The sequence below is a fragment of the Ovis aries genome, chromosome 15 (assembly GCF_016772045.2).
Source record: "Ovis aries strain OAR_USU_Benz2616 breed Rambouillet chromosome 15, ARS-UI_Ramb_v3.0, whole genome shotgun sequence".
In the NCBI taxonomy this organism is placed as follows: Eukaryota; Metazoa; Chordata; class Mammalia; order Artiodactyla; family Bovidae; genus Ovis; species Ovis aries.
Genome location: NC_056068.1, coordinates 46,545,167 through 46,565,992, shown reverse-complemented (window position 1 = coordinate 46,565,992; position 20,826 = coordinate 46,545,167). Strand labels below are relative to the sequence as shown.

Sequence of the window (20,826 nt, the reverse complement as noted above, 5' to 3'; positions counted from 1 at the left end):
CTCCTTGATGTTTTCATCCCTGGCCTAATCCCCCATCCCCAACTCTCCTCTAATTTGGGCTCCACCAACTTTCCATTTTACTGCCCTATCACACTGCATTTCAATAACTTGTTCTCATGTCTTCTCCTCAGGCATTAATCTGTGAGATTAAGGGCTTGCACTCTGTCTTATTTACCTCTATATCCCTGGACCCCTCCACAGTGAACATAGTACCAGGACTGTGGAAGCAAGATTACTTCCTGGCACTAGACCATTAGGAAATCATGCTAAGAAATTTCAACTGGGCCTTTACAGCTATATAATAACCCTCCTGGTACTCTTCCCAACCTACACACTTTCCTCCGAAAGCCCTCATCTCACCTCTGCTTTCTTGCTCAGCGTGTTATTCTGCTTCCTGCTTTGATTAGCAAATAAAGGATGACTTCAATTCCCTAAAATTTCCTCTGCATCTCAAAACTCCACTGGTACATATCATTTCCTCCTTTGAAAGGGGAAAAAAAATTTCCCTGCTACTCTGGATCCTACTTACTTCCACCACCTTTGGGACCTTGCTCCCTCAGTTATGACAATCCTCTAGTCCCCATCTAGATTATCAGCTTTTTGAAAGTAAAGATCTCATCTTGTACCTCCATGAGTCCCCTGTACCAAAGACATCACCACGTGGCAAGCACTCAGATGTACTGTGTGCTAAGTCACTTCAATCGTGTCCAACTCTTTGCAACTCTATGAACTATAGCCCACCAGGCTCCTCTGTCCAAGAGATTCTCCAGGCAGGAATACTGGAGTAGACTGCCATACCTCCTTCAGGGGATCTTTCCGACCCACGGATCAAACTCGCATGTCTTATGCCCCCTGCATTGGCAGGCAGGTTCGTTACCACTAGCACCACCTGGAAAGCTCAAGCACTCAGATACTTGCTGATAAAAGATCTAAATTTAAAACATCATATATAACTCTTCCTTCTTCCTTATACCTCACAACTACTCACCAAACTCTGCCAATACTTCCTTCCCACTTCCACCTTATCAAATTCTTCCTATTTCTACTGTTCTAATTCAAGCCTCACAGGTCACATCTGCATTATGGCAGACGCTTCCTGATTGTTCTTCTGACTCCATCTTCTCCTAACTCCAATGCACCTAGCACATGAACTTACATACTTATCTCTCCACTCCCACATATAGAACCTCCAATTGGTATCTCACTGCTTAAAAATTTACAACTTCCACCCATCCCAACTTCTACTCTGAGAACCTTCTGCTGTGACGAAATCTTCCCAGCCTTACTACTAACTGTTCCACCACCTTCCAAATTCCCTGCTCCAGCTAAACAGTTCGCTAAACAGTTCATGCTATCTCCTGAACAAATAATAGTCATCCCACTCCTTTGCCACCCAAGTCCTACCCGTCTCTCAAGACCCGTGTCAAATGTCATATCCTTTACCAAGCTTTAACAATACTGCAACCTAAGGAAAAAAAAATCTCAACCTAGAAACTATTCTGTCCCCTTGCCCGTCCCCAGCTTCTAGAGTTTTTGCTGGTACTGTTGATTTGGTTCTCAGTGGACACGACTATTTTTCCTCTGACCAGAAACTTGAAGACAAAATCAAGATTCCACTCTTTGCAACTCTCCAGTTCCCTCCACAAGGCTTCAATCTTAATAAGAATTCAATTAACCTGAGCTAGTTAGTTGCCTAGGGAGGATGAGGAGGCGGTGGCAGGGTAGACCTCACCTAGGGAATCAGATCGGCGGGGAGCAGGTCCTGCTGCAGGGCCCTCGGTCCAGTCCAACTTGCCACGGGCAATGAGGTACTTCTTGGCTTTGGATAGCAGTGCTGGGAAGTCCTCCTGGGAGGCTGCAAAGCTCTCAATCTTATTCTTCACAGAGCCCAGCACCTATGAAGCACAACTTTATGACATTTCTGGGTGGCTGCAGACTGACACAGTCCTTTCTAGCCCCACCAGGCCTGCTCCCAGCACCCCCAGGGCCACTCCAGCTGTGGGCCTGGCCCACTGTGGAGCCTAGACGCACCCATGCACGCATGCATCGCACACCTGCAGCAGGGACTTGACACTGGGCTGGAAGACCATGTTGGTGTTGAGCAGGAAAGAGCGGAGCAGGGGCTGGGGGTGACAGGCCAGCTGGGCCACCAGCCCCGTCAGCAGGAAGTTGACATAGACGGAGTTCTGCAGCATATTCTCGAGTTTGGCAAAGAGCACAGCCATGAAGGGGCCTGGGGAGGTGGGCACAAGGATATAAGGCCTGAACACAGTGCACATCACACACATTCCTCCCCAAAACAAGATCCCCCACTAGGTGAAAGTTATTTGTATTTCAGAGTCTGGGAATGTTTAAATATCCTGTGAACACCTATTCTGGACAAGATAAAATGGCAGACACCACACAGACCCACAAGAGGGCCAGATGCCAGCTTTATACACATTCTAGCTGAAGAGCCAGACCACAGGCTCTGGAATTAGACAGACTTGATGAAATTTGAGTTCTACCATTTACTAGTAACATTACTAGATGAATCAAAACTCTCCAAGCACAGTTGCCTACTTGTTAAAATAAGAAAAACATCCACATCACAAGGTTATTAAGAGGATCAAAGAGAGACTGATACACAGCATTTAAGTCAAAATCTAGCAAATTTTAAGTATTCAATAATAACTATAAGCTATATGATATTTCTCAGTTTTTTAAAAAGTTCACCCAAGAGAACAACTGAAGAAAGAACAAGTAAGTGATTAGAACCAAAAGAAGAAATCAAGTTACACAACAAGACAGAGAATAACACTAGACCTGAAGTCAGAAATAAAGCCACAAGAAAGCATAATGAAGGCAAAGAAGGTGACTATATTGATCAACTTAAAAGGAGAGAAATCTTTGGAGAACCAAAGAAATAATCAGGTCTGTTCAAGAACTGGGAACGAAAATGGTTAAGATAGAATCTGCAGGGAAAAAAAGAGCTTAGTTCAGGGGCAGAGAAAACTGATCCAGGACAGACTCTTTGGTGGAAAAGAGACTAGCAGAAGGGATTAGAATGACCTTCTAGAAGAACTGGCCTCAACTGAGCCAGATCACCCACACTAGTGCAGTAGAACCATCACAGTCTGTCCGGTCAGGGATTTGTGGGGGAAAGGGACTGTGCCTATGAACTGCCCTAGGAATTAAGCGAGGAGAACAATGAAGGGCAAAAGACACTGCATCCTGAAAAAGATCCTAGAACAGTCTTCACTCTACACACACATGACTAGCCTTAGCTCTAAATCAACTCTTGGTTTAGCAAGGTCCTAAGATATCCCTTGTCATCTCCAGGGGACTTTTTTGCAAGACAAAAAGCTCAGATGAATTTATGAAGAAGAAAAAAGACAGAGAGCTTCAGTTAACACTTCAAGAAAGTGGTAAAACCTGCACACCACCTTCTAGTGGCATAGGAAAAGGAAAGAGCAAAGCAGAGGCTAAGTAAATGAATACACCTACTCTCTGCAGTCTGCAAAAGTTGTTAGTACTCTAGAGCAAAAGGCCTAATGATGCACAAGCGGCATGGCAGTATACCCCGCGCCCAGTTCAAACATGTACTGATTGTACCGATCAATGCACAATAACCTGACTACAAACAACAAGAAGACATGTGGTGCCTTGGCCAACTATTATCTGCCCTGTGCCCAAGATAATAATCCTAAACTACCACAGGCTGAGTTCTCACAATATACCAGCATCACAGTAACTGATTTACAGGCATCAAAGACATAGAAGGGACACTAACTCAAGGAACGTTTAGTCCAAATCACTACACAGCTTCCCAGAAGTGTCTCCCCAACAACCCCCAGGATGGTATGTAGAGGAGGGACAAGAGCCAGGTGCAGGCTGGGCTGGGTAAAGCAGGGTCAAACAAAAACAAAATGCAGTTAGCCCAGCCACTGAGGCCAGGTCTAACCCCAGGGTCTTTGGAAGAAACCAAAAGAACTTAACTGAGGAGGTCAAGGCCAGCATTGTCATTTTCCCTGATAGCGGTGTGTCATTGATCTAATTTACCCAGACAGAGGTATTTTACTCTGTCTGCTGCAATTCTTACCACTAACCATAAACCCTTAGAAAGGCTTACCAAGCAGTCAGGGCAAAGTACAAGGATAGGGAACAGGAACAACCTGAAACTGAGCCCTTCTCTAAACAGGCTGGGAGAAAGGAGGCCAGGGCTGAAGAAGGAAACTACATCAGAGAGCTGACTGTAGGCCACAGAAGAGCTGACAGGAGACCCACACCCAGACAGACACACTGGTGGGAACAGCATAGAACAGCATGATTTACAGGTGCCTCACAAACAGGACAGCACATGTCTTCCACATGGTTCAGATGTATTGCTGTGATTTACCAGGAAACACCAAACACAAAATATCCTGATCACACATCCCAGGAAACGGCCAGACTGAGGAAGAGCTGGAACATGCACATAGGACAGACATATAAGGCTTAGACAAAAGTCAATACTCAAACCAGCACAAGCATGGAAGATGTACAGACAGACACAGAGACACAAGTGTGACATGATATGTATCTGAAGGGGACCCAAGCAAAATGGAAGAGGAGCTAGGCAAGTACACAGGAATGACATGGCCAAGAAGTCTCAGAAACTAGCACAAACAGGTCGAGAACATGCAAAAAGTACACAAAGGAGAAGACCTAGGCTAAGTAGCTTACCAGTGAAGGGCTGGCTTGGCAGCTGGTTGAGAGTCCGCAAAGGGCTGCTGAGGAAGGGGCCAGGGGGCTCAGGGGAACAGGTGAAGCTCTCGTAGGCCTCCTCCTCCTCAAGAGGTAGTGAAGGCTCTAGAGGGGGCTCAGAGCCAGCACCCCCATTGCTCAATGCCACCTCCAGCTCCCGAAGCTCCTGCCCAAAGCCCTCTAGTCCTGCCATGCCCTCAGAGGTGTCCTCTAGTGATTCCCCAGCTCCCTCCTTTGGCACCCGACGAACCTTCTTGGTCCCCTCAGGCCATGGTCCTGGCAGCCCATTGAGCTGGGGAGGGGGCAGGTGGCCAAGGCTTTCCCGTGCACCCCCAGCCAGCCCCCCACTCCCCAGCTCTTCCTCCTCCCCTTCCCCTGCATTGTCCCTGCCCTCCTCAGGCAGTAGGCTGCGTTTCTTAGTCCGGGAGCCAATAGGACTGGGCTCAGGAGGGGGCCGCTCGCCATCATAGGGGGCAGACCAGGTACGGCAGGCTTGGACACAGCGGTCCACACCACGGCGCGCCTCACGCAGATACTCCAGGTAATTGTCTTCCAGCTCACCAGGCTCCTCCACAGGGCTGGGCCGGCGGCCAGGGCTGGAGGCTGGGGATGTAGCAAGCCCTGGTGAGCGAGGGGCTGGGGCTGGGGACTCGGAGCCACCCAGGCTCTGCTGTCGCAGGAAGAAGGCTAGACGAGATGGTGTGGAGGGCCGGGGTACCGTCACCACAGAAGAGGAGTCAACACTTGGGCTTCCAGGGCCTGCCAAGGGGAACAAACATAAGAGGCATCAAAGAGACAGAGGTGCAGGAGGAGGGATGACACACCATGGGTAACTACAAGAGAAGGCAACAGAGCAGCAGAAATGTGACTGATTCAGACAGCTGACTCTCCACCACTCAAATTAAGCTTTTCCTCATTCAACACCCACCCCCCCACCACCATCACCACGAAAACAACAGAAACAGAAGAGCATGACCAGAGTGAAAAAAAGGACAGCTCTGCTCAGAAGCTACACTTCTCTGGTAGAGTTAATGGTCCACCCTCCAACACCTCTCACCAACTTCCCTAAAGACGGAATGCCACTCACAGCCACCTCCCTCCTTCCACCCCGGCCCCGCCTTCTTGCTAGGCTCCCCTAGGACCCAGGCCATACCCGTTGTGTCCTCCCTTCTCCCTGCCTCTCTGCTAGGCCCACCTCGTGCCCACGAGGCATGCTCTGGACGAGGTGGGCTGGAGGCACGGTGCCGACAACAGCGTGGGATCAGGGAGAGAAACTTGTCTGCGGCTCGTCCATACAGGTCCACATCACGCACAGCCGGCTTCTGGCTCAGCATCACATGGTTACACGGGACAAGATACCTGGGGAAAGACAGCAGAAAAGAAAGGATAGATCAGGAAGGAAGGACAGGGTTTGGGAGAACATCAGTGGAACTACATGGCTAAGCCAGGTTTCAAGAGGACATGCACAAGCAACCCCCATGCAACCCAGCACCCCAGCAGTGCAGAAGGCACCGACAGCCCTGAAGGCTCAGGATCAGCCGTCCCTCAGCCCTGCCCCGACAGCTACCTGAGAACCAGCTGCAGCAGGACATCCTCACAGCTGAGGTTCAGAAGGGTCCTGAAGAGACTCAAAGACACCATGCAGAGCTGGGGGGACGGGGAAGATAAGTCACTGTAAGAGCTCTCAGCCCCCCAAGATGTTTAACAAATGGGAACCGCCCCCCACAACCTGAGGCCCAACCAACCACTCCTAAAACAACAATGGCACAGGGCCTGGCATGTAACAATCATTCAAATATTAAATAAATAATTACACTACCTTTGTGGTCAAGACCTCATTATTTATAGGTAGGAACAAACCGTGTGCCAGATTTAATGCATTTCTATAGACCACATACTTGTCATCAAACTCTGGCTATATATACCTGGCAACAGAGATTCTAGCAACACTTAAATGGAAGGAATACCCATGAAGAGACCCCAGGAAATACTGGGACTGAGTGAATGCCTAACAGGAGACAACACAACATGGTAACTATGTGAATGCCAGTCAGCAGACTGTAGCAGCGTAGTGACTGAATGCCTACCAGCAAGAAACCAGAGGGAACCTGGAAGAATCCCAGCTGGGAAGTGGGTGGAGCTGTGAACATGGAGTGTGAGTCACCTCTCCAACACCAGTGTCTCTCGGAGAAGGTAGGATAAAGAAAAGTTCAAGGGCAGCTGACAGGAAAAGGAAAAAATAGGTGGGTCTAGAACAAGGGAAATCCTTTGTTTTAGAAAAGCAATAAGGGTGGTTCACCTCCAGCTAGGCAAAGACAGCAGACACATGTAAGTTCTCCCTTCCTCTGCTGAATCCCCAAGCGCTGTCTCCATACTTCCCGTATGACAAGTATACCTTGAGCTCCTCGAAGACAAATACTGGGTATTAGTCTAGGGCACTACCTTCACAGTCTAGGTGTTCATCATTTGCCAAATGACTGAGGGGAAGTTAAAAGCCAGTCACGGTGGGAAAGAGATAAGACAGCAGTTCACATTTTAGTCAGCATGGATATTTACCCTAAATGACCATCTTAACTAGCACTCAGACTCATTAAAGATTGTGTGGTAGGTAGAAAAATGGCCCCTCAAAGATGTATAGATCCTAATCTCCAGACCTTTTTACCTAACATGGCAGAAAGGACTTTGCAGGTAAGATTAAGGTTATTAAGGAATTTAAATTGAGGAGAGTAGCCTGGATTATCCAGAGGGGCCCAATTAAATCACACAAGTCTTTAAAAGCAAAGAATATTTTCTAGTTGGGTCAAAAAGAGATTTGAACCATGAGAGGGACTCCATCCACCACTGATGGTTTTGAAGGTGGAAGGAGTCATAAGTCAAGGATTTAGCTGGTCTCTAGAAGCTGGGAAAGGTTCCCAGCTGACAGCCAGCAAGAAAATAGTAATCTCAGTCCTTTAACTGCAATTAAGTAAATATGACCAAGGACTAAAATGATCAAGGAAATGGATTTTCTCCTGGGGCCTCCAGAGAAGACGCAGCCCCGCTAACATTTTGATTTTAGTAGGGTAAGGTCAGAACCAGATACATGACCTACAGAATGGTAAGGTAATAAATTTGTGTTGTTTTAAGCCACTATGTTTGTGATAGTTTGTTATGATAGCAATAGGAAATTAATACAGATACTCAGGTACTCAGACTAGCTAGCCAGCATTATTCACCTTAAGCCATGAAAGTCAGGCTATAGTGGTTACAAAGTCAGACCAATAGAATCAATCTTAAAAGGGCCAAACAGAGGAAAGGGAAAGTACCGCATGTTTAACATGGGAATCCTGAAATCAGAATAGATTTGGTTCCTCCAAGAACAGAGAGCCAAGAATAAATACCCAAAGACCACGAAAGCCTCCTGAAACCAGAGGACCAAATGCAATACTAACAGAAATATGTGCTAAAGACACTGAGGGAGAATCAAAGAAGTTAGGGTAAGATTAAGACAAAAACAAGATGGACAGAGCCCAGCACAAGGGAAAAAAAAAAAAAATCAACCCTAGGAAGGAAATCAACATTCTCAAAACATGAACAGGACATTCTATGAGACCAAATAGATTTAAGACAATGGTCGAACTTCAGCATAATTAGAAATAAAACTTTTTCAATATCTTTGTAAAATTGAAGCTTTGGCAACTATTTCCTACTGGTTTATGCCAATAATTCTTAAGCTAAGGCATGTATCATACTTACATTTTAGAGTATTATAAAAGTTCACATGCCTTGGGCCTATTTCCAAAGAATGTAACTCAGGAGACCAAAGGCAGAGCTTAGAATCTGTTGTTGTAGTTATTGTCATTTTCAAATTTTAGGGTGTACACTTGGTTCAGAAACTCTGGTCAAATCAGAGTCAGTCTAAAAATCTCACACATATGCTAAACTTAGCTATTCAGGAGAATATCAAGTATACAAAACATAGCTATCCAGAAATCTTACCTACCTCAAACCCTACTACCAGGTACTTCAGTGAACTGGAACAACTTTCCAGAACCCTTAGTGATCCAAGAACTTCTATTTCAAACACAAAGACCCAGAGAACTTCAATTATTTGTAATAAAAAAGGAAATAAAAATGGTGATAGAGCCAAAATAAATGCCATAAAGTGCATGGCTAAACAAAAGCTTTATTTCCCCCAGAAGGACAGTAGGTCTTTACTACTTAGAAACCATTTACTCCTATTTTATATGTATTTCTGTTGGTTAAAATCTAACCTCCTTACCATGGTCTACAAAGCCATGCACCCACCTCTCCCTCCTTTCTTCCCCATGCTCACTACACCTCCAATCACACTGGTCTTTTATCTCCTCAAATGCATTTCATTTCTTCTCCCCTACTTGTGTCCTTTGCAAGCACTGCTCCCTCTGCCTAGACTGTTCTTCCGCTTGCTCTTTAGTAGGCTAGGTCCCTCATGACCTTTCGGTCTCAGTTCAATGTCATCTCCTCTGAGAGGTTTTTTGATTACCCTACTGGCTTAGATGGTAAAGAATCCACCTGCCAACGCATTTTCAAATTTTAATCCTGGGTTTGATCCCTGGGTCAGGAAGATCCCCTGGAAAAGGGAATGGCAACTCACTCCAGTATTCTTGCCTAGAGAATTTCAGGGAGAGAGGGCCTGGCAGGCTACAGTCCATGAGGTCACAAAGACTTGGATACAACTGAGTGACTATCACTTTCACTCTCTGTTTTCTAAGCAGCCTGTTTTTTATAAAAATGACCTCAACTTTCAATTATTTCAGTTATGTGTTTGCTTATCTACCTTCTCTATGAAGGAAGCTCCATGAAGTCAGCAACCAATGCTTACCATTATATCCTCAGTACCAGAAACCAGTATAGTGAACACAGTGAACATTCAATCAAAACCTTCAAGAGGAAGGAATGTTACTAAGTAGGTGGGCAGATGGGTGCCCCAAGTTACAGCAGTTCAGATACAGCAAATTCAAAAGGAAGAACAGGTAAACACACTAGTTATAAAGCAGGCTCAAAGCCTGAAGAGGTGATCTCGAGTCACCCACAACAAGCCACAGAGCACTACACAGCTGAAGAGAATCTCAGGTCAATGTCATATTACAACTGCTGCACAATGGCAAAACCTATAGCCATGAGTAGCCAAAGTCATTCAGAAAATATAACTATCCTATGTAGATCCAGATATTACAAAAGCAGGGAAGCACGTTGAAATGTCCCCGAAATAGGTAAAAGTTTAATACTAGAAAGAAAATGCCACCTAACTTTGAAGTGATTACTGGAGACAAAAGTCAAAGAAGGGCAGGAACACCCTCCCAAAACAAAGGTTGGAGAGAGGAGATGGCTCACCCAGGTAAGCCAGGACAGAGGTAGGAGCCATACCCGGGAGTTGCTGCCAATACGGGCAACAAGGGTGTCAAGGATGGTGTGGGTGTCATGCCGGTGTAACAGCAGGAATCGCAGGAAGGTACGGAGCAAGGCGGGCTCTGAAATACTCCGTAGGAAAAGTTCCAGATAGGCGGTACTGGCGATCATCTCCTCCACAGAGGTCTGAACGAAGGGAAGGTAAAGTGTGGAAATTTAGGGTTTCCCCACACATACACAAATTCATTTTCCCTAAGTTCTAAGGAGGTACCAGGAGCAGACAGGGAAAAAGGGAGGAGTACCCTGCCCACTGCCACCCACACTCGTCTTGGCATTGAGGTAACCATTCCTCAACCTAATCCCTTAATCTGCCTTGCCACCATGACTCTCACCTTGTGCAGGGCAGGGCCCATGACTGGCACCAGGAACCCATTATGAATATAATCAACCAGCTGCTTTTGCACCAGAGGATGAGCCACCTGTACGGGTACAAAAGAGAGGACAGAGCATTTTGAAGGGGGCTACTGTCAGAAAGGGAGCAAAATGTTAGCATACATATATATATATGCACCCTCCCCTCAAGCTGAAAGAAAATCAGAACTCCAGAGATTACACCTTCTCCCACCCCATTTCCCCCGAATGAGCAAGGGCCAGAGCTCCTGGGAACCCCAGTCCCACCTGAATGACTGCATTGCAGAACTCTAGAGAACTCATGAAGAGCGCAAGGGCTGGCACTCCAAGCCAGTCCTCCCGTCGCAGGCAGTGCCAATCATCCCCTGGAACTTCAATCTTTCGGGGCAGTGACGAGTACAGGGCACTCAGCCCTGTGGCCAGCACCTGGGGGCCATCCCCAAGGACAGGTTACCAAAGACACAGACAATATAAAAAATGGAAACAGGGAACTATTAACCCAGAGTTTTTATGGGAGCAGGGATAAAAGCTATCACCAAGCAGATATTTAGTTACCCAAGGTGCCAAGACATCACCTGGGAACACTGGCCCATGAAAAGCCTTCATACTTGCCTTATCCACATAAGCCCAAGTTTCATCCCCACTCCAATTCCAGGTGTTGCATTCAAACCCAGGGGGCTACTTGCTAAAGGAGAGGGCCCCAGTGCATAGCCCCTCCACACCTCCTAAACAGGAAGGTGCCTACACCATACCCTACACCCATCCCAGGAGGTGCTGACCGGGCAGAAGTAAGAGTGATCTGCGATGTAGCGGCCCACAGTGGGACTTCCAGCTGATAGAGCCATGAGCAGGAGTAGGGCGTCGCGGGCCTGCTGGCCCAGGGTGCCCTCTCGATGGACAAAAGGGACAAGGCGAGAAAAGAGGAGAAGACGGGGAGCAGCTCCAGGTTCAGGAGGTGGCTGCAGGAAGAACTCGAGCAATGAAGGCTCCCGGGCCAGACACACGCACAGCTGGCTGAGAAGTAGCACCAGGCCTTCATCCAATGCTGGGCTACTGGGCACAGGGCGGCCACAGGCATCCAGCAAGATCAGTAGAGCCTCACGAACTGGACCATGCCGCAAGAGGGGCTGGCGAGCTTCGCTCACTAGCATCTCAAAGAGTTTCAGTTGCTCAGCCCGCCGTTCCTCAACCCCATCCCCAAGCTCATCCCATTGAAGCTGCCATGTCAACACACGGGTTAGCAGATCCTCACGCAGAGCAAACTCAAGCAGGGGCCCAGGAGCTGTGGGGACCAAGGGCACTGCACGATCCTCTGCCAGGAGTGTCAGCATCTGGTAAGTATGGTTGCGCACGGCACTGAGATCATCAGCGCCTCCAGGAGCTCCCCGAGGGCCTTGCCGTTCCAGGATTCGCACCACCTGGGCAATCAGGACAGGTAAGAGAAGGAATCTAAGATATGGTGACTAGATGACAAGGTGAGAGAACACAGAAATTTAGAGGGACTCAGGCAGGTAGCAGACTGGGCCCTTTGGCATACAGTCTCCTACCTGGGACCAGTGATTCTTGAAGACCATGAGGCAAGTCTCAGGGTCAGCCATGACAGGGGTCTGCAGACTGGCCCCTTGTGGTACACGGTGCCCAGGGCCCCGGGAGGCCAGTCTGCTCAGCCAGTTCATCCTCTCCATGAGGCAGGCTGGGCAGGGCCAGCGGCCAGAGAGTCACACTCTGAGAACTTGCCAGCTGGAGGTTTTCTCCACTTGTGTCTCTAGTCTGCTTCATCCGGTCTGTAGGAACCAACAGCTGTCCATGGAGCCAGAAGATGCACCAGGCTGGAATAGTGAGCCCAGAGGTCACTGCCCAATCCAGACCTACAAATCTAATTCAAAGAGAAAGAACAGAGAGGTTAACAGAAGTTTGCCTCTTTCTACCATCCACCAGGAAGAACTCAGAACCACCACTCCACTGAAAACCACACACACAATCAGTACTTTAAAGTCAACACATGTAAAACAGAACTCATTCCAACACCAAACCTGTGTTACTTTCCCAGCCTTCTCCACCTTAATAAATGATAGCAATATTCACCTACTTGCTCAGGTCAAATACCTGGGCATCATCCTTCTTTCTTCTTATTACCTCCAATATCCAGTTCATCAGCCTATAATCTATACCCTCCAAACATGCCTCACTATTGCAATAGCTTCCAATCTGGTCTTCATGCCTCGTCTTAGCCCTCTGAGAATCTATTCCCCACACAGCAACCAGAGTTTTAAAACATGAATTATACTACATCTCTCCTCTGCTGAAAACCTTCCAATGATTCCCTATCACACTGGTAATAATCCAAGTCCTTTACCTTGGCCTCTAGGGCACTATCTAATCTAATCTGTGTAACTTCCTACATGCCCCTTCTCACTCATACTTTACTCACAGGAGCCTTTCTTGAACACTAGCTCTTTCCTCTGTCTGGAATGCACCTTTCCTGATCTTCACATTGTTCACACCACTCAGTTCTTTCCCAATGCAATTTCCTCAAAGAGGACTTACTTAACAATTCTATCAAAACTGCATTTTCCCACCTTCACTCTCTAGCTTTCTAATCCCCCTTTCTTCTGCGCAACTTCTTTATTTTCTGAAAATATTTATTTGTCTATTCATTTATTTATCTTCCCTACTACAACGTAAGCTCACTGAGGACAAGATTTCTCTGTTGCATCCCCAGTACCTAGAGATCAATAAATTTTTTGCTGAATGTATAGATACTCAAGTGAATGAATGAATAAATAAATGAATGAACAAACAATGAACTATCAGGAAATCCAGTCTAGATCTGACTCTAGCCCTCTGGGACTTCTGAGGAAGAAATCTTTTTCTATTACAGGTCCCTCCCTAGAAGCCCACCCAGTAGGAAATACACAAACAGATCTTCAACTTGCTGAATAATCGTAAGAGGTAAAAATTCAGAACCAATCAAAAAAGCAAAAGAATTTTAATTCTAGAAAAAAATACAAGGATACACTCCCATAAACACACACATACCCACTCCTGTCAGATTCATTCAACATTCACTCCTTGGGACATGACACAACACCCTCATTAGAGAGGGTGTTGTTCGGTCACTGAAGTCATGTCCGACTTTTTGTGACCCCATGGACTGCAGCATGCCATGCTTCCCTGTTTTTCACTATTTCCCGAAGTTTTCTCAAACTCAAGTCCACTTAGTTGGTGATGCCATCCAACTATCTCATCCTCTGCCACTACATCCATACAAGACTACTGTAAAAACCATAGCTTTGACAAGAAAGACCTTTGTTAGCAAAGTAATGTCTCTGTTTCTTAATATGCTATCTAGGTTGGTCAGTTTTTCTTCCAAGTAGCAACAATCTTTAAATTTTGTGACTGCAGTCACAGTCTGCAATGATTTTGGAGTCCAAGAACATAAAATCTGCCACTGCTTCCACTTTCTCACCATCTATTTTGCCATGAAGTGATGGGACTGGATGCCTTAATCTTAGTTTCTTGAATGTTGAGTTTTAAGCCAGCTTTTTCACTCTCCTCTTTCATCCTTATCAAAAGGCTCTTTAGTTCCTCCTCAGTTCAGTTCAGTTCAGTTCAGTCGCTCAGCCGTGTCCAACTCTTTGCGACCCCATGAATCGCAACACGCCAGGCCTCCCTGTCCATCACCATCTCCCGGAGTTCACTCAGACTCACGTCCATCGAGTCAGTGATGCCATCCAGCCATCTCATCCCGTTGTCCCCTTCTCCTCCTGCCCTCAATCCCTTCCAGCATCTGAGTCCTTTCCAACGAGTCAACTCTTTGCATGAGGTGGCCAAAATACTGGCATTTCAGCTTTAGCATCATTCCTTCCAAAGAAATCCCAGGGTTGATCTCCTTCAGAATGGACTAGTTGGACCTCCTTGCAGTCCAAGAGACTCTCAAGAGTCTTCTCCAACACCACAGTTCAAAAGCATCAATTCTTCGGCGCTCAGCCTTCTTCACAGTCCAACTCTCACATCCATACATGACCACAGGGAAAACCATAGCCTTGACTAGACGGACCTTAGTCAGCAAAGTAATATCTCTGCTCTTGAATACACTATCTAGGTTGGTCATAACTTTTCTTCCAAGGAGTAAGCATCTTTTAATTTCATGGCTGCAGTCACCATCTGCAGTGATTTTGGAGCCCAAAAACTAAAGTCTGACACTGTTTCTGTTTCCCCATCTACTTCCCATGAAGTGATGGGACCAGATGCCATGATCTTAGTTTTCTGAATGCTGAGCTTTAAGCCAACTTTTTTGCTTTCCTCTTTCACTTTCATCAAGAGGCTTTTTAGTTCCTCTTCACTTTCTGCCATAAGGGTGGTATCATCTGCATATCTGAGGTGATTGATATTTCTCCCAGCAATCTTGATCCCAGCTTATGTTCTTCCAGTCCAGCGTTTCTCATGATGTACTCTGCATATAAGTTAAAAAAGCAGGGTGACAATATACAACCTTGACATACTCCTTTTCCTATTTGGAACCAGTCTGTTGTTCCATGTCCAGTTCTAACTGTTGCTTCCTGACCTGTATTTCGGCCATTAGAGTGGAATCATCTGCATATCTGAGGTTGTTGATATTCCTCATAGCAGTCTTGACTCCAGCTTGTGATTCATCCAGCCTCATCATATTTTGTATGATATACTCTGCATAAATAAGTTACATAAGCAGGGTAACAATATACAGTCTTGACATACTCCTCTCCCATTTTTGAACAACACCATTATTCCACGTCCAGTTCTAACTGTTGCTTCTTGACCTGCATACAAGTGTCTCAGGAGGCAGGTAAGGTGGTCTGGTATTCTTATCTCTTGAAGAATTTTCCAGTTTGTTGTGATCTACACTGTAAAAGGCTTCAGCATAGTCAATGAAGCAGAAGTAGACATTTTTCTGGAATTCCCTTGCTTTTTCTAAGATCCAACAGATGTTCACAATTTGATCTTTGGTTTCTCTGCCATATCTAAATCCAGCTTATACATCTGAAGTTTTCAGTTCACATGTACTGTTGAAGTCTAGCTTGAAGGATTTTAAGCATTATTTTGCTAGCATGTGAAATGTGTATAGTATATGGTAGTTTGAATTTGACATTGCCTCTCTTTGAGACTGGAATGAAAACTGACCTTTTCCAGTCCTGTGGCCACTGCCAAGTTTTTCAAATCTGCTGGCATACTGAGTACAACACTTTAACAGCATCATCTTTCAGGATTTTAAATACCTTAGCTGGAATTCCATCACTTCCACTAGCTTTGTTCGTAGTAACACTTCCTAAGGTCTACTTGATTGCACACTCCAGGATGTCTGGCTCTGGGTGAGTGACCATACCATCATGGTAAACATCTGTTGGCCTCAGCCATGGCTCACAGTTCCTTCTTTATCACATCTACCACCGTCTAAGCAGTAATGGCTCTCAACAATACCTCCCAAGTATAAAAACTTCAGAGGAAAAAAACCATCCACAACTTCCTCGTTATATTCAACAAGGCCTAAAGGAACCCAGAGACCTGCCAACAGACCACACTTTGCCCTCCAGTTACATTAACCACCAACTCCTTCTACCCAGAGACACAGTCTCTCACCACTATCTGCTCCCAACTAAAAGGCAGCAACTCTGCTTGCTTAAGCAAACTTTCTTGAGAACAAAAGATAAGTCTTTTTTTTTTTTTTTTTTTTCCCGAAAAGACACAATGGGAAGAGCCAGTCCTAAAGAGCAGGCAGGGCCCACTCATTGATTAATTCAGTGTACATCATACCAGTACTGGGGTACTGTGCTAAGGAAGCACTGGAAATACAAAGATGGATAAAAACAGTTGGGAGAGCATAAACAAAAACTTCAATAAATATTATAAAGAGGTATTTACAAAAATGTCATGAGGGCACTAAGGAAAGAAATTAAATCTGCCTGGAAACTATAAGAGGATTCCAGAAAAGAGGTGATACCTGATGTAAAACTTTAACAATGAGATACTGGTCACAGAGAGAGCAGGGCAAAAAGTCGTCTTCATATTAAAAACATTATGTACAAAAGTACAGCACTGTGAAAGAACATAGTAAATTTAAAGAACAGTTGCACGTTTGGTGTGGCTTAAACACAGACTATTTAAAGAAAGGACAATGTTAAGTTAAAAGGTAAACATGGGTGAAGGTTATAAATATCACTGAATATCATGCTGAGGAGTTTTATTTATGAACACCCTGGAATAAAGGAGCTTTTTAAACAAGAAAATGGTAGGATCAAATTTGCCTTTAAAACTATGTCAGCTAGCAGTACAAGGTAGAGTAGAGAGAGACCAATGGCAGTAGACAATTTTTAAGAATCTGTTTAATGGTCCATTTTAAAAAAGGAATGCATGAACTAAAGTTGTAAGAGCAGAATTAGAAAAGGTAAATCTGAGATTCACCTCTATGTCCCACAGCATGTCCCATGTGATAATGAAAGTGTTTACACATGTAATATCTGTCACTAATAGCAAGCTCCTTGATGAAAGAGACCATATCATTCATTCTTCTTTGAAATTCCAATGCCAACACAGTAACATAGTAAATTCAAAAACATTTGTGCAACAAGATGCTGAATTTAAAAATTATAATAGCTAGCACATATTGAGCACTTATATGCGCCAGTCTCCATTCTAAGCACTGCATGTTATTGCTCATTTAAGCCTAATAAAAACCATAGATGTATCATTATCTCCATTTTACACACAAGGAAATCAAAGCCTCAGTTCAGTTCAGTTCAGTCGCTGAGTCGTGTCCAACTCTTTGCGACCCCATGAATCGCAGCACGCCAGGCCTTCCTGTCCATCACCAACTCCCGGAGTTCATTCAGACTCACATCCATCCAGTTGGTAAATGGCAAGAAAGGGATGCAAATGCAGATAATCAGCCTCCAGATTTAACTTAACCATGAAGTAGAAGTAATAAGATCTACCAAATGAATGGAGGATGACAGAAGACCCTAATATGAAGTATACGAGTCTGAGTAAAAGGTAATTCCACTAACAGACTAGGAACCTGCAACAAAGGAACTGTTTTAGAAGAGAATGGGCACAATTTTGGATATGTTAAGTTTTTAGACACCAGTAAGATATCCACGATGTCCAGAAAGCAAGAAGAAATTATACTCAAGCTCAAGAGTAAAATCACGACTAGAGCTATAAATCCAGGAGTCACCACCTTAAACGTAGTGGATGAAGCTAAGTAAGGGGATGGAATCATCCAAAGAGACCAGTAATCACAAAAGGAGCCAAGGGTGACATCCTGGGGAATCCCAGGATTTTAAAAAGCAAAGGAGGAGTCTTTAAAAAAGACTAGTGAAGGTAGCCAGAAATGGAAGGAGAAATCCCAGAAATAACCAAAATCAAGAAATCAAGGAAAGGAAGTTTCGGGAAACTGGAGGTTGTCCATAGTGCACAGTCTACAGAGAGATAAAATAATGAAAACTAAAAATAGTCAGTTGATTTTAGCCGGTCAGATGGGGAGCCTCAAGGGCAGTTGTCAAGTGAGGAAAAGAAGTCTGAACAAAGTAACAGGTTGTGGATAAATCAGAAGGTGAAACTGACCAAAAAAACAGCAAGTATAGCAGTAGTCTGAGAAAAAGAAGTACACCACTTTCTCTGAGAAAGGAAGAAAACAGTAAAACATAAAGGATGGGTGCCACTTCAGGTAAATCTGAAAACGAAAAGAGGAAAGCTAGTATCTAATACCACCCCCTACCCAACTACTCTTCCCTCCCTCGCTTACCCAAGAGAATCGGGATGAGGGAGAGAGCAGAGGGGAGAAAAATGGGAGTGCCACAGAATGGATACTCAGTCTTCCCCACGTGGTTTCCTATAAACCATCAAACACAACCATACTGACTGTGGACCACCAGCATGGATGCACTAGAAAAAGTACTTAAGCGTCTGTCCTAGTATTTAGGATCCCAAGTAGTCATGGGCTGGAGAAGGCAAAGCCAGCAAGTGCGATTCCTGGGAAGAAATCGCCCCTGTTCCTAGACCTGTCACTTGTCACATTCTTAGCCCCGGGATACTGCATCATCCTTTGTCAGTTTCCTTAAACTCTGCCCATGCCTTTGTATATATTTACAAGCTGTTTGTTAGTCTTTGGAATTAGGTTCTGGAAGCTGGAAGCAGTTTAGTTTTGGACACATTAAAACCTTACTTTGCTGAGACTGGTTGCTTGGCCCTTCTTCAGCTCCCCTGGGGATTCGGTGTGAGGTAATGAGGATGGAAGTGTCAGAGTAGGTTAGATCTCTCCTTTCTGTCAGGGATGACAGCCCATTTATCATTAAATTCTTTCCAAACCTAATCTGTGCCATCTGCTACCTTCAAGGATCCTGACTGATACAACAGTATTACTGGTTACAGAATGTTTCCTCAGACATACCTCATCTGAGGTATGAAAACGAATAGAGGTCCTTAAGGTCCAGCAAGAATAACACAAAGTAGTAAATAAAGCATGAACTCTGGAGTCCCTCAAACAAAGGTTTGAATCTCAACCACTTTCCCACTGCATGACCTTAAATAAATCACACATCAGAGCCTGTTTGTTTCCTCATCTACAAATTCCTGATAAAATATATACTGTTACTGTTTTAAGATTTAAATAAGACAACCTATGTAGAAATCCAGGTGCTCTATAAATGACATTTTCCTTCCCACTTCCGTCTCCTGATCCTGTCTGACCAAGGTGCCCTCATCTCTGACAGAAGGGAGAGATCTAACCTATTCTGACACTTCCATCCTCACCACCTCACACTGAATCCCCAGGGGAGTTGAAGAAGGACCAAGCAACCAGTCTCAGCAAAGTACGGTTTTAACGTGTCCAAACTAAACTGCCTCCAGCTTCCAGAACCTAATTCCAAAGACTAACAAACAGCTTCTACCTTGTGATGTACCTGGGGCACCACTTCTGTTCCATTGCTTGACTAACATAGGGCACTACTCACTTTCCCTCCCAACTCCACCCCCATTTATTTTCAAAGACCTCAAAGAGAAGAACCACACTTAAATCAGTGTCTCAGAACTCAAAAGCTAACACTTAACCTGGACCCTCTTCACCTACTTCAAAAGCCTAAAAGAAAGACAAGTTCAGTGTTCCTGTCACCTATATAAGACTCCCTCACTCTCTGTTAATCCTGAAAAGTTCAGAACAAGACAAAGAAGAGAATGGAATCATCACCCTATGACTGTGACCTTTCCTCCCATAGCAAAGTCTACAAAAAAGGAGACCTCTCTTCCCAAATTCACCTACAAGCTCGGTCACAGGGAAAAAAGGAGCTGATCTTTCAGACCTCCCAAATGGCCAGAGCCAAGCACTCACCATAGGGCCCCAAATTCAGACTTACAGGCACACTCAGCAAGGGTGTCCACCAACAGTAGGAACAAGGCAGGAAGCGGCTCAGCCTCACTTATGAACCTTTGCCCTGGGTGAGGCAAAGAGAGGGAGAGAGCTGGGGGCAGGGATACACCTGTAACACCTACAGCTAACAGAGGGAGACCAAACAACCTTCTAAGAACAGGTCAGTGAAGTTCTAAGGCTTCTCATCCCCTTACAAAGGTTCTGCCTAGGCTCTGCCTCTTATTGACCTAAGAGGCAGCAATGTGCTGTTACCCTAGATGCTTAAAGTGGGAAGATCTGATTAAAACCTCATAGGAAAACAAAAGGAAAAAACAAACAAACCCCACCTCATAAGAGCCTGCAATCTAGAGCTCACATTACACATATCCTCTCTGCTTGTCTATCGCTCAGCCTATACCTATAAAACAAATGGGATATCAGTGTATAGTCCCAACTCACTCCTCCTCTCCCCAGTACCACCTCTGCTTCTTGCAGGCATCCCCCCACCTGACTCCAGCAGAGCCCTCATAACTCACAATGTGAACTCCATCACATGTTGACTCCCCTTACCAAAGTAAATCCCATGTTGCACATGGCTTTCTCCACCCTCTTGTGGGAGAGGGTGACAAAAGGCAAAAAGGAGGTACAACTGAACCAGATCCTAATGGATGAGGAAAGTTCACTGGGCAGAGAAGAAAAGGCATTCCTAGAAGAGAAAGGAGAAATTACAAAGATTTCAAGGCTCAAAAAAGTACCATGTTTGCTAGGGAGCTATGAACAATTTATTCAAGCTAGAACAGAGAGTCGAGAGTGGCAGGAGATGAGGCTAGATGTGAGTCAAGGCCAAATGATGCCATATTAAGGAATTTGGATGTTATCCTACAGAAGACAAAGAGCCAAAATTTTTAAGTGTAAGAGCTCCATGATTAAATTTGTATTTT

At 45.1% G+C, this 20,826-nt stretch overlaps 1 protein-coding gene across 12 annotated transcripts in view; it reads right to left on the bottom strand.

The window, feature by feature from the left end:
- FHIP1B (FHF complex subunit HOOK interacting protein 1B) overlaps positions 1 to 20,826 on the bottom strand; it is a 33,336-nt gene that overhangs the window by 8,945 nt on the left and 3,565 nt on the right. For 2 of the 12 annotated variants that reach the window (XM_027979437.2, XM_027979435.2), the window contains 10 exons: positions 12,054 to 12,382; positions 11,286 to 11,924; positions 10,774 to 10,932; positions 10,488 to 10,574; positions 10,081 to 10,281; positions 6,293 to 6,372; positions 5,879 to 6,084; positions 4,705 to 5,484; positions 2,055 to 2,233; positions 1,733 to 1,895 (listed from right to left, as the gene is read on the bottom strand). In XM_027979437.2, the coding sequence (XP_027835238.2) occupies positions 1,733 to 1,895; positions 2,055 to 2,233; positions 4,705 to 5,484; positions 5,879 to 6,084; positions 6,293 to 6,372; positions 10,081 to 10,281; positions 10,488 to 10,574; positions 10,774 to 10,932; positions 11,286 to 11,924; positions 12,054 to 12,191 (2,632 nt within the window). In that variant the 5' untranslated portion in view covers positions 12,192 to 12,382. Of the gene's footprint in view, positions 1 to 1,732; positions 1,896 to 2,031; positions 2,234 to 4,704; positions 5,485 to 5,878; positions 6,085 to 6,292; positions 6,373 to 10,080; positions 10,282 to 10,487; positions 10,575 to 10,773; positions 10,933 to 11,285; positions 11,925 to 12,053; positions 12,383 to 16,483; positions 19,948 to 20,826 lie in introns of those variants that run through there. The other 10 variants (XM_060399979.1, XM_027979440.2, XM_060399978.1 and 7 more) reach the window with 8 other exon arrangements.